The sequence below is a fragment of the Dermatophagoides farinae genome, chromosome 1 (assembly GCF_024713945.1).
Source record: "Dermatophagoides farinae isolate YC_2012a chromosome 1, ASM2471394v1, whole genome shotgun sequence".
Lineage (NCBI taxonomy): Eukaryota > Metazoa > Arthropoda > Arachnida > Sarcoptiformes > Pyroglyphidae > Dermatophagoides > Dermatophagoides farinae.
This window is the reverse complement of record NC_134677.1, coordinates 3,872,368-3,885,510: the sequence shown is the minus strand read 5'-3', so window position 1 is coordinate 3,885,510 and position 13,143 is coordinate 3,872,368. Positions and strand designations below refer to the sequence as shown.

The 13,143-nt window shown below is 29.8% G+C and overlaps 2 protein-coding genes across 3 annotated transcripts; one reads left to right on the top strand and one right to left on the bottom strand.

Moving 5' to 3' along the window:
- Positions 1-2,923: 2,923 nt before the first annotated feature.
- Positions 2,924-11,945, bottom strand: mRpL39 (mitochondrial ribosomal protein L39). Of its 2 annotated transcripts, none has more exons than XM_075734466.1 (2): positions 10,818-11,944; positions 2,924-3,772 (listed from the first exon to the last, which is right to left on the bottom strand). In XM_075734466.1, the coding sequence occupies exons 1-2, from the start codon at positions 11,860-11,862 to the stop codon at positions 3,153-3,155; spliced, it is 1,665 nt and encodes a 554-aa protein (XP_075590581.1). In that variant the 5' UTR covers positions 11,863-11,944; the 3' UTR covers positions 2,924-3,152. The 2 variants fall into 2 exon arrangements, with proteins under 2 accessions (XP_075590581.1, XP_046911702.2); XM_047055746.2 differs by lacking the exon at positions 2,924-3,772 and adding an exon at positions 10,347-10,680 and having other exon boundaries at positions 10,756-11,945.
- Positions 11,946-12,011: 66 nt separating this feature from the next.
- On the top strand, positions 12,012-13,109 carry LOC124492767 (nuclear factor Y-box B). The gene is made up of 3 exons (XM_047055748.2): positions 12,012-12,250; positions 12,316-12,613; positions 12,753-13,109. The coding sequence occupies exons 1-3, from the start codon at positions 12,248-12,250 to the stop codon at positions 12,938-12,940; spliced, it is 489 nt and encodes a 162-aa protein (XP_046911704.2). The 5' UTR covers positions 12,012-12,247; the 3' UTR covers positions 12,941-13,109.
- Positions 13,110-13,143: the final 34 nt, after the last annotated feature.

The following is a 13,143-nucleotide window of genomic DNA, read 5'->3' as shown; positions in this document are numbered from 1 at the left end:
CTTTGGAACAAACAACAGACCAGACAAATGACAGCCCGAGTTTCTGGTTTCAACCACACATACACATATATATACAAATAATATCTACAATGAATAGAATGTTTCAAAGTTTTCCCATATGGTCGGTTAGTTGGTTAGATGGTTATATATATGGTTGTGAATTTCCTGGCCTAAGTCTGATATATTTTTTTTCCATCTCTATGTATGCGTGTATGTTTGTTTGTTCCATAAATGACGCTTTCAAAGTCAAGTCTAGTATTCGAAAATATAAAAAATGAACAGAAAAAAAATTGTAAAGGAAATTCTGCCTGGAATGAAAATGAAACATTTTAATCAAGCTAGCCAACAACATCATTGAATGAGCGACGAAATTTCTTGCCATTCCATTTATCTACATTAAACCATTTTTTTGGTTTATTTTTTTTTGTGGAAATTTTTTTCAATTCAATACTCGTTTTGTTGTGGTAAATGTGTATGCGAGTGTGTGAAAACCATTTTGCCCATAAGAATGTTCAAGAGAAAAGTTTTGCAATTTTTTTTTCACCACTGTTGAGTGATTCTGCTGAATTCGGCTGACTCAACATTTGATGAAATCTGAATCAATAGAAACAAAACAAAATGAGAAAAAAATAGGACGCAAAAGAATGTAGAACAAAAAATGAAACAAATGCATTTTTAGGTTTTCGTTAAAAAAAAAATTTCCATTGATGTTCTACCATGTTATCATTGATCAAATCAAACTGACTGGTTGGCTGGTGGTCCGAAAAAATTTTCTTTTATTTTTTTTTATGCCGAAACTGCTCTCCATTGCTGCTGTTAATGATTCTCACCAGGCAGTCGCTGCCAGACTTGTTGTTGTTTTGTTTCGTCTTAGGTCCTAGGGTCCTTGATTTTTTTTTCTGTTTCCAAGTTTTTTTTTATTCACTGCTCTTTGCTTCTCAATAAAAATGGATTTTTTTTTGTAAATTTTCTAACCAAACAAAAATGGAGAAAAAAATTGCAAACTTTTTTTTTGGAACATTATTTTTTCTCACTCTTTGTTGATATGTTTGTCGCATATTGTAAACCAGAATAAAAAACGAATATCAAGAATTGAAAAGGAAACGAAAAAAAAACATTACAAAAATGGAATATATATCCAAAAGAGGGGTGACAAAAAAAAACAATGATCAACGATAAAACAATGTTTTGAAACTTTTGTTGTTTTTGTTGTTATTTTTCTTGTTCTCTTACAATTGTTGTCGTTGTTATGTAGTACAGACAAATGATTTTATGATTCGATGGAACGGATTTTGGCTTATATTATACCCATCATCATCATCATCATTAGGCCTCTAAAACTGTTGTATTTTTTGTTTTTTTTCTTACAATCTGTACTTAGATTTTTTTTTTGTTCACTTTTCATTTACATTCACATCAGTAAAATTGGTTTAAATTGCATGCCAAAATGCAGGAACATTTATTTGTTTGATGGATGTTTCAGGCACGAATTTATTATTTGTTCTTATTGCATCAGTGTATGTATAGATATGAGAAGAATTTTATATATCAAGATGATTTATTCAAATTTAATCACATGTGTACAACATTGATTACGATGGTGATTATATTCAACTTTCCATTAACATAATATCCTTGAAATATCATTTACCACACACACACACACACACACCTGAGACTTTGATATGTCACTTACACACACACAAACATACAAAATATTAGGGCAAACAAACCAAATGTCATACACACACACACATGTAGGTTTGCATGTTTGAAAATTATAATTATATTAACTATAGATTTGATGCTGCTGATCTTGTCATTTGGTGAAAAAGAAAAACAGAAAACATACACAGGATGACATTATACAGAATAGAAAAAAAAATCGATTTTTCGAATTGAGTAAGCGAGTAGTTGTCATTCATCCATGCATGGTCCATGAATCGTAACAAGATTACATAATATACGTGCACAAACACACGCACATACAGAATAATGCCTCATTATGATAATGTCATATATTGGACAATTCTATTCAATGCGAAAATGATAATGGCCACAATAATAATGATGATGATAATAATGTCATTCTCTCTCTCTCTCTCTCTCTCTCTCTCTCTCTCTCTATTAAGACTGTCATATATGTAGAAATAATAATAATAATAATTTGATCATTGATGGTATACAATAATAACAAAAAAGAGGAAAAGGATACTTTTATTTCTCGAAAGAAAAATCAACCGAAACTGTCAAATCGTTGACATAATGTTCCGTTATAATAGTGCGGTTTTAACAAGTTTTTTTTCTACCATCCGATTCTACCAATGTAAATTGTCTGGCCTGTCTTTCTATCTTTTTTTTCTCGGTATACGATGACCGAGAAAAAACGAGAGAACGAAAATTTGGTCCAGAATTTTTTTTATTCTCCATTATGTAAGTTGATTGATCATTCCGTGAATAATAATAATATATCCCCACATAATCATAATAAACGTTTTTCGTTAAACACTGAACAAAATGGGGGGGGGTAAAAAATTTTTTCCGCAATGAATGAAACATGTATGGTACACATATTCGATTCCTATATTTCAATTTTTTTCTCATTTAAAAGAATGACACTTTTTTTCTCCACAATTTTTTTTTCTCTCGATTCTGACGTAGAATATCAACACATCAAAAAAAAGTCCGTTTTTCAAAAATAAAATTGTATCCAAAAATCGTTTTTTCTCCGGAATATTGATGTTGAAAAAAAAATTTACATACACACATTTCCTACCGGTTTATTCGATCATCATCTTATTTCAGAATTCAACTTACATGAAATGGCAATTTTAAAATTGAATCCTTTGTTTGTTTACACTGATCCATGATCCAATAATTTGGAATTCTATATAGAAATTTCATTTCATGTCAAAACGGCAAGTTTTTATTTCAAGCTCAAAGACTCAAAAAAAAATCGATATTTATTCGCTTAAATAAATTCAGTATGAAAAAAAAACAGAAACCAACATTGATTTTATTCATTTAATAAGACGGGATTAAAAGTTTGTGTGTGTTTTTATTATTGTTCTAGAATCTAAATCATGTTGATTTTCATAGAAAAATTCAATGGTGGTTTTTCAAGAAAAAAAAACTTCAAAACTCTCGCTGTTTTAATGGCTAGCAATTACTGTAAAAAAATGATACACTTCATCGAGATCATAAACGGCAACTTGTGTATTGCAAATATTGCAATGGACAGGATAATATTGATCGCCTGTTAAGGATGATGATTGTTCGTCCATTTTATTTTCCTGTTGTAGTCGTTTTTTTCGTTTCTGAAATTTTTTTCGTAACTCATCTTTATTTTTGAAGAATAATTTTCTTTCAAAATCAATACGACAATTCAGTACAAACATTGCACGATATTGTGTTTTATAGATTTCATGTCGTTGACAATCAAGACAAAGTAATGACAAACAACATGGACAATTTAATGTTGCATCACTACGTGGTTTTTTTAGCCGTCTATCTGATTGTAATTTGTTTATACGTTGTTTATCATCTTGATCAACATTTGAATCTGATTCTAATGATGTTATCCTTGATTCATATTGAAATTTTTTCTTATCAATCCATTGTTGATTTGAATCATCTTCATCGGGATCATAAAATAGTTCATCTAATATTTTCTCTTTTTCATCGGCATTGATTTGATTTTCTAATTTATTATTATGATTGCTGCTACTGGGATTATTACTTATAAACGAATCCTTAGGGATAATGGACGTTTGTTGTTGGCCATGATTGTATGTCGATGATTGCTCCGAGAATTTGTTGAAGCATAACGATGTTGATGGAATAACGCCGATAATATTATTGCTGTCGACTACGTGAACTCCATTTACGTGATTACGAGCTTCATTATACATTTCATTTTCAAATTGTTCATTACTATCAACAACAACATCATCATTAACATTGTTACCAATCAATATGTCGTATGTTTCTTTGGTTAAGTGCTCTTTCAATTGAACGATTCGTTGTTTTTGTCGATTATCATTATCATCATTGCCAATGTTGTCGTTATCGTCATCACTTTATGTTTGTTTGTGCGTATTATAAAGAAAAATATGAAAATAGAAAATTGATTAACAATATTGACAACATACATACAAATTAATCAAAAGAAAAATTTTTTTTATGATAATGGAAAATGAAAGCAAAAAAAATGTTAATGAATAAAAATTACTCAATACTCAATTACTCATGCATTATTATTATTATATTTTATTCATTTATTACATTTCATATCGAGTTCTATATAAATGATTGGCTAGAATTTCTATTATCATTCGATATCGTCCAAATAGATCTGTTATGGTTTTTCAGATTGATCAAATAAAGATCAAAAAAAATAAACAAACAAGAAACAGAGAAAAATATAAAGTATGTGTTTGATAATAAAAGAGTTGGAGTCATTCTATTTTTTTTTTTTGTTTTTTTGTCAAGTATGTAATAGATTGATCGTCGGTGTTTATGAAATGAAAATTGATTAAATCCGGTACAAGATCCATTAATATAAAGACTATACTATTATATGTATAAATCAAGAACGAGAAGAAGAAAAAACAAAAAACAGTAGCACATCTCCAGTTCCAGTTGGAATAATGACAGTGAAGCTGCCAGTTGAAGGGGCAAGAACCATATATATAAGTAGTATGCAGAAATGTTTTTGCTGTTTTTATAGTAAGTGAAAAAAATGTTTTTCTATTCATCTTCACCGACTATCGGCAAAAGATTGATTAAGTGATTTTGATTTTTTTTTATTCGATTCAAACTCTTTTATGTCTCTCTGGTTTTTTCATTCGCTTGTGTGTGTGTGTTCATACATAGATATAAAAATAATAACCGATCGGTTGAGTACATTTAAATTATTGTTTGCTTGCCAAAGTATTCAAAGGTAGTAGTAGCAGCAGCAGAAGCAGCCGGGCAATAATAATCTCAAAGGATTTATGAGCAAAAAAAAAAATCACGGTACAAGATAATAGAAAATATTTCAGATTTTTTTTTTGTATGGACCAAAACGATAATAAAATTGGAAATTTTCTTCAAAAATTGCAATTTATAATACTAAAAAAGTATATGTGAATTTTCATCTTCACGTTTTGATTGATAGTTCATCATCGGCATGGCTGATTAAAAAGAAAACGACGAAAAAGAAGCGAATCATAATTCAATAAGCGAAAGAAACTATACTAATGATAATTCAGCTCCACTTTCAACAAAAAAAAGAAAGAAAAGAATATTATTATATGGATATCAAATTAGAAATTCAACAAAAGATTCTAACTTTTTATTTTTGAAAAGAATCATCGTAAATTTATGGAAATGAAAAAAAAAGAATTTTTCGATTATTTCTCGTTTGGCTATCGTTTGGGAATTGCTAGTCCAATGAAAAGAAAAAAAAATAAGAATAACTATAGAAAGACATATTATTTATATATTCTAGTGAAGTTGTTGTTCGAGTGTGTATGCTTTTTATCAATTCATATCATTACAACCGTTCCTGGAACATTCATTTTATTTTAATTCATTTTTATTCATCCAAAAGAAAGTTTGAAAATAAAAAAAATCGATTCTTTTCGTCTATTCTTGATCGGAATTATAATCATCATCATGATTGTGATGGGCCATTGTCATGAAATACAGCAGCTGCATCAATGATATTATAAATAAATAAATCATGGAATGGTCATCCATCACAACTAAAAATGAGATGAACAGAAAAAATCTGATTTCCACCAAAACCGATAAAACAGCCTTAAGGGATCAATGAATGATCAATGGTTATTCATTAATCGTTGAATTTTCATTTTAACTTTTTTGGATATGTATATTCAATGCTCAACAGTAATGATGAATGACACTCAGAAGCTCTTGATTGTTGTCATAGTTGTTCTGTGTGTGTGTGTATGTGCTACCCATTATAATTAATTTGAATGAATCGTATCCGTGGTAAATGAGACTCTCATTTTTATTTTTCTTGGAACACATACATTCTTTCTCTACCTACAATCAGGTATATACAATATCGACAGCTTTATCACAAGAGAAAAAATGTGTGTCAGATGGTGATCACAAGATCAAGTTTATGTGGATTTCAACAACAACAACAAAAAAAAATCATAGGATAGAGGGCGGCCTTTGGGAATATTATAGCAAAATGTGTCTTAACGAGAAAAACTACAAAGACGATGATAAGAATAATAAAATAACTATATGAACAAAAGGGCGTCATGAATTTTGATAGTCATCATTTTCGTTTGTTTCAAAACACATCGTTTTCGTTGGTGCCAATATATAACAAATATATTCAACATTTATTGATTCACATTGCAAATTGATGATGACAGTGACGATAATCTTGATGGATACTTTCATCATGAATGGTGATATTTGCAAAAATCATCAAATACATTTACAATTTACTATTCAAAGCCATCAAAATACAGCATGATACAAATTAAGAAAATGGTGGCTTTTGTTCTCAGACACGTTCACACATTGTCTGAAAACGGTCGGTTTACCAATTTGTATTCGAATCTAAATAGAAAGCCGGAACCTATCGGAAAAAATGATTATTCCTTCATTGACAATGTTTGGTTGATTGAATAAAAATACCAAAATTGTTGCTTGAAGCACATTTGTATGATAAATACAAACAAAAACATATACACAAAACTTTGTTTTCTTTGTCTGCAAACAGTTTCACAAAAAGAATAGACAACATTTAACGAAATGGTTATAATGTTAATGTATTGGGCTAACAATTCAATCTAAACTGCAATAATGTTTTTCCCGAAAAACCGGCAAATAAATAGGAATCAATAAACAAACAAACAAACAAAAAAATGACGCCAATCGGTAATAATGAATGAATGAACATAGAAACAAAACAATCCGATCGACCCGAAAAATGTTTGAGACAAAAGTTTTCTCATCGTAGACAGAATAAAAAGATGGTCGAAATTTAGAAAAAGACGGACTAATTGAGCATAAAAAAATATACAGGATAAATCTCTGCAGCAACAATGAAGAATCTTTGCTTAATCATTAAGTTTCTCTAGTTAATTGTATTTAATGAAAATTCCTTGCACAGGTGTGCACACGGTTTGTGTTTGTGTACAAAAAACAAAGAAAGAGAAAGTAAAGTTCAATCAATCAATCAATTCGCTTGAATATGGATCCATTTTTTTTTCTTTTTCTGGAACTGCCATCATATCTGTCTAAATAGATGAATCGATCGACAGCACGACAGCATGAACAGAAAATATATGACAATTTTCTTTTCATCTTCCTACTACTATTAAATACCAGTTTTATGGAAACTTTTTTTTTGCCATTATTTTTATTATTATTCGTGAGTGTCGATGATTCACATTTTTTACTTTCTTTGCTCTCAAAGTATGAGGGTTCTCATCTATGGTAGTCGTGTATGCCAATGTCAATATAAGGCGGGTGAATAGGTGTGCATAAATTATAGCCTTTTAAAATGATTGAAATCGACAATTCTTGATGGTGATTATAATGATAGCTTACAAAGAATGAAAATGATAATTGTGAAGATTGGAAAAATTGTAAATGTAAAATAATTCTTAAAGCGGAAAAAAACAACAATAAAAAGAATGATAAGATTTTTTTGTTTTGTTTCATCAAAAATCTAATTAAGTAAAATGTAAGTCAAATTAAATTTTGATTTCAAATTTCAAATTGAAGGACACAGAAAAAAATCATATCAATCAATAATGTAATGTGAATAGAAAGTTTTCATTTCCAATCAACATTCTTGCGTATAGACATTCTAGATATTTATACTGGATAAATTGATTAGATCAACCAGATTCGGACATCATATATTGGTTGTTTGTTGTATATATTTATTTGTCTGACGTAATCGACGAAACGAAATAAAAAAAAATATAAGATTCCTCTCTCAAGTCTCCAGAATAGGATTGGAAAATTTATTGGATTTTCATCCTCATCATCATCAACGATGACGATGATTGTTCGATCAATGTTTTTATATTTTTATTTTTAGTATGATATAGTATAGTTCTCTTATCTCGATAATAATAATAATAATAATAATTAGGTGCTAATCGAATCGAATTGCTTTTTGCGTTTTTTTTTGTTCTTTCACTGTTATTATTGCTTTGGATCGATTCCGACGAAAAAGGCCAGTCCCACACCGACATCGGTAGGAAGCGGCCCCGAAATGATGGCGATAAATTATTGAAACACATTTTACAGCCCGAAGTAATGACCATTTTTTTCCCATAGTCATCATCATTGCCATCAATGTTATCATTGATGATGAAGATAATTCTAACCAAATGCGATATAAACACGAATATTTCATTTTATATTTAGAACAATTTAGATAGGAAAGCAAAATAAAAAGCCAGCACATCTGCAATTGAAATCGAATCAAGGTTAGCAATCATTATTTTATACAATATTAATCTACAATAAAACTACAGTTGGAGCTTTTTCTCTAGATTTGAATCGCATCACTTGGTGTTTACTAGGGTCCGGTATATTATTTTGGTGGCTAATGTTTATTGGAGCAGTCGATCAACGTCATACATTCAAAGCCATCATGAATTTATGATTAGTTATAAACGAATGAAACTAAGAACGGTAAACACAATAGTCGGCATAACAATAACCAGTGAATCAATGAACGATATTCAAGCATAATGAAAGAAAGAGTATTTAATCAATAATTTTTTTCAATATAATTGATTTAACTAAACTAAATAAATTAACAGTTATTTGAATGATGATCAAAATTTAAATTTCCATTTGCCGATGGTAACCACTCACCTTGAATAAGATGATTCGGCGTCACTTATACCATCCAGAATATCTTCATAATAGCAGTCATCTTGATCCATTTTTAGTTTGTTTTTGTTGTTCCAAAAATGATTCTTGGATTCTTAAATCATGAATGCGTGCAGACCAACGCTTAATACACATTTGTGGAGCTATTCGAGTGGAAATGGACTACACTCTTCTTGGAAAATAAGATTCAATTTTACAAACAATTGAATAAAGATTTTTCAAACTTTTATTTACAATTAAATGTTGATAATGATATTACAATAATGCTGAAATTATAATAAATCATTCTAATCAGATTAGTCTTTAATCAAAAGTTTTACATCATCTGAAATGTTCATATGGTCTGTTCGATTTGATAATGATGAATTAATCGGAAAATTTTGTACAGGTTTCATTGCATAAATATAAATGGCCAGGAAAACTAACGATATTGATATTATCGTATGTATATTGATGATTGTAGAGAACAATAATGAACACAAAATGGCCGATAATAGAATCTCCAATGTAGAAGCAAATGTTTTGAGAATGGAATTGAGATTTTTTAGAAAAAATGAAGTGACTATACCAGCAATTGCTCCATTAAACATTATGAACCATACATACAAATTGGATAATACAGATAAATCAAAAATAACTCCATTGTTTGCCAAAGGATTAGATGTTATCAACAATAATGCTAGATTGCATAGAATTGAATCCAAATACATGAAAATATTTTGCACAATAATATGTACGGCATTTCCATCATTTTTAAGGAGAAATTCATTGTAAACGCCGGCAAAAGATGAACAAAAAAGTTGTAGCATTATGAGAAAAAGATTTTTTGACATTAATGCAGATAATATGTTGAATGAATCGGATGATGAAGATTCTATGCTATGTCCAAGTTCTTTGATCATACAGGCAATCGTCAATAAACATAAAGAAAACCATTGCAATGAAGTTAATTTCTTATTGAATAGAATTTGAAAAAGAGAACCAGTTATCACAGTTCGAAATTGTAGCAATATGAAATAAGTAGTCGGATCATAATTGGCCAAATTGATAAAGGCTAAATTATTGTACAGACAATATAAAAATGCTGGTATTAGGTATAATAGACCAATACGGAAACCAGATCTAATTTCATCGAACAATTGCCATATCGATGGCTTATCCTTAAAATACAAGACTAGAGATGTAACTAGTTTGATTAATTCAGTTCCAATCACAACCGTAACGATATTATAATCATATTTATTATTTGTTCCATTATTTTGACTTGCTTTGACCAGAATGCCTGTTGAAAAAATGAATGAATTTTTTAAAATTAATTCTATAAAACTATTGACATACCTTGATTGACAAATAGACAAATGTAAGCGACAAAAATTACCAAACTCAATTTGGTTGGAAAAAGTTGTCCCAAAAAGTTATCCTTAATAGACATATTTTTTTGATATTGTTTTGTATTGATATTTTTGGATGACTGAAAATATTAAATTTTTTCGTTACAGCATTTTTTTCGTTGCGATCACATAAGTCAATTTATCCAATCAATTATTTGTCCGATTGTTACATATTACAATAATGTATATGACGATAGTTAAAATAATGATAATGGGGAGTAGTTTTAATCAAATGTTATTTTTGTTTACCGCTGATCATTGTAATGTAATCGAATGATGATGATGATGATCATCAGCATCATTATCGGCTGTTGAATGTACTGTTGAGATGACAATGCGTGTTTCTATGGAGATTTTCTCTCCTTTTTGTGTTTACTCTTTTCAAACAAAACGGCAAAAAAACCTATAGGAAATCATAGAGTCATTATTAATAAATTTTATAAACAAAGAGAATATTTTATTTAAATTCAAAAATTACATCATTTTTTTCGGATTTCATTTGAATCGAATGTTAATGTTAATGATCAAGACCGTATGAATTAAGGCGTTTAGATCGATCACGTATAAGTGAGAAAGCAAATGGATTTATATTCAATTGTTTAGGCATTGCGATTCCTTGAAAACGATAGAATCTTGATCCATTCCTTCTCTTCAATGGATGTATGGCCGACAGATAAATTGAACCGATTTGACTAGTATCGGCAATCAATGGTCCATCGCTCAGTTCGATGTGTTGACCACAACGGTATATAGTGAATTGGCGATTTGCGTCCTGTTTGGTTGATTCTTCAAGCTCTGATAAACGATGAAGATTATTGGCAAATAATTTTGCTGTCATTTCGGCCGATACTTGTATTCGTTCATATCTATCAGCTTTGACCGTTTCATCCCATAGTAGAGATGTTATGGATTGTATTTCTTGAGTAGTCGGTTTCCAATCGCTTAGATTTTCAACCTCAACATCACAAAAGAAACTTCCACCGCTCATATCAGCCATAGGTTTCGAGATAATCTGTACTTGATATTCATCACGAAAAGCTCTCGGTATGACACTGGCCAATAGCATCGAACAACTTCTCCAGAATGCATAATTGACTGGCATACAATCATCGTGTTTGAAATGCAATAATGTCAGCTGACAGGATCGTTCTAGTGGCCGATGCATGTCCCAATATTCATTTCCGTTGATCAAAGCCAATGCAGACCGTTGTTTAAGATTTTGATGAATGTGACTGGCACACTCGTACGGGGTAGATATATTGGCATTCATCATGAGGACATAATCTTCACCATCAGGAAAAGGTTTCTCCAGATTCACTTCAATCTTTTCGAACCTAGTAATAAGAGATTGTTGTCGATGTTTTTCCTTGTCGAACAATTCATTTTTGTATTTGATTGTGCCCTCAACACCGATAAGTTTTTGATTATTACTATCGAGTTCGGATTGTTTTGAAATTCGTTGATCAAACCATGCTGGAGAAACATAATAACCGGCAGGAATAATTCTCCTACCTAAACGATATGATCGCCGTGGAATACGAATAAATTTGAATATTTGAAATAAAGATATTGAACTGTGTTGCATTTTGATTAATTTTGTTAAAAAATATAAACAAAGATTGTTTTTTTTTTTGAAAAGAATTCAAGAATATTTCATAAATCACATGGTCAATGATATTCATATACAATGTTACTCTTTGTAATCAAACATAATATTAAGGGGAGTGAGTCAAATTGAACAAAGAAAAATTATCCAATAAGCTAACATCAATCGAACATAACTGGCCAATCGGCGAGCAACTTGCATTTCATTGGGTGTCATTTAAAACTTCATATATTTCAATAAAACAAACATAGAAAGGCGCTATTCGTCTTGTCCAGTCCAGAATTGGCAATTCTTTTTTTTGAAAAAATTAAATTTTTATCTCACTTAAATTCAAACTAGTCCAATTTCGATAGAGAATAATTCGATGGTATGTACAGATAAAAACTAATGAAACATCTATTATAATAAGAAACGATTTATTATCTGATTTAGATGTATCAACAACCGGAAAATTCCAACGATAATTCATTAATGAACGATCAAATGGGTCATACAACGGATAGTTATGATAGTGGCGATAATGATCGCAGTGAATTATTATTACGAGAACAGGACCGTTTCTTACCCATCGCTAATATCTCAAGAATAATGAAGAGATCCATACCAGCTAATGGTAAGATAGCTAAAGAGGCAAAAGAATGCGTACAGGAATGTGTTTCTGAATTCGTTAGCTTCATTACAAGCGAAGCTAGTGATCGATGTAAACAAGAAAAACGTAAAACAATTAATGTCCCCCTTCTATTCTTTTTATCCCCCATATTAATTTAATCGATATATTGAAATTCAAATGATAAATGATTTTATTGTTATATTAATTGATTAAAATATTTGAAATAATAAAATGCATTCATATTTCACACCCCAATTACGTGACGATATCCTGTTTGCTATGTCTATTCTTGGATTTGATAATTACATCGAACCATTGCAGCAATATCTAATTAAATATAGAGATTTTATCGTTCGTAATGATAAAGATATTAAGAATATTGATCTCAAAGATGATGTCAGTGATACCTCATCGACCAATCAACATGAAGATGATTCGATTCAATAGTTTTTGATGATAAATTTCTTCATTCTAGCTAACCGTTTTTCCATCTTTTCAATTATTTTTCATCAATTACCCATTATATTTATCGACAATTGTAACATGATTAATCATCATTTTATTTAATTTTTTAATTTTAAATGAAATTCATCTTGCATTATAAAATTTTTTATATCATTTCTTTATGGCATTTTTCTTGAAATAGAACA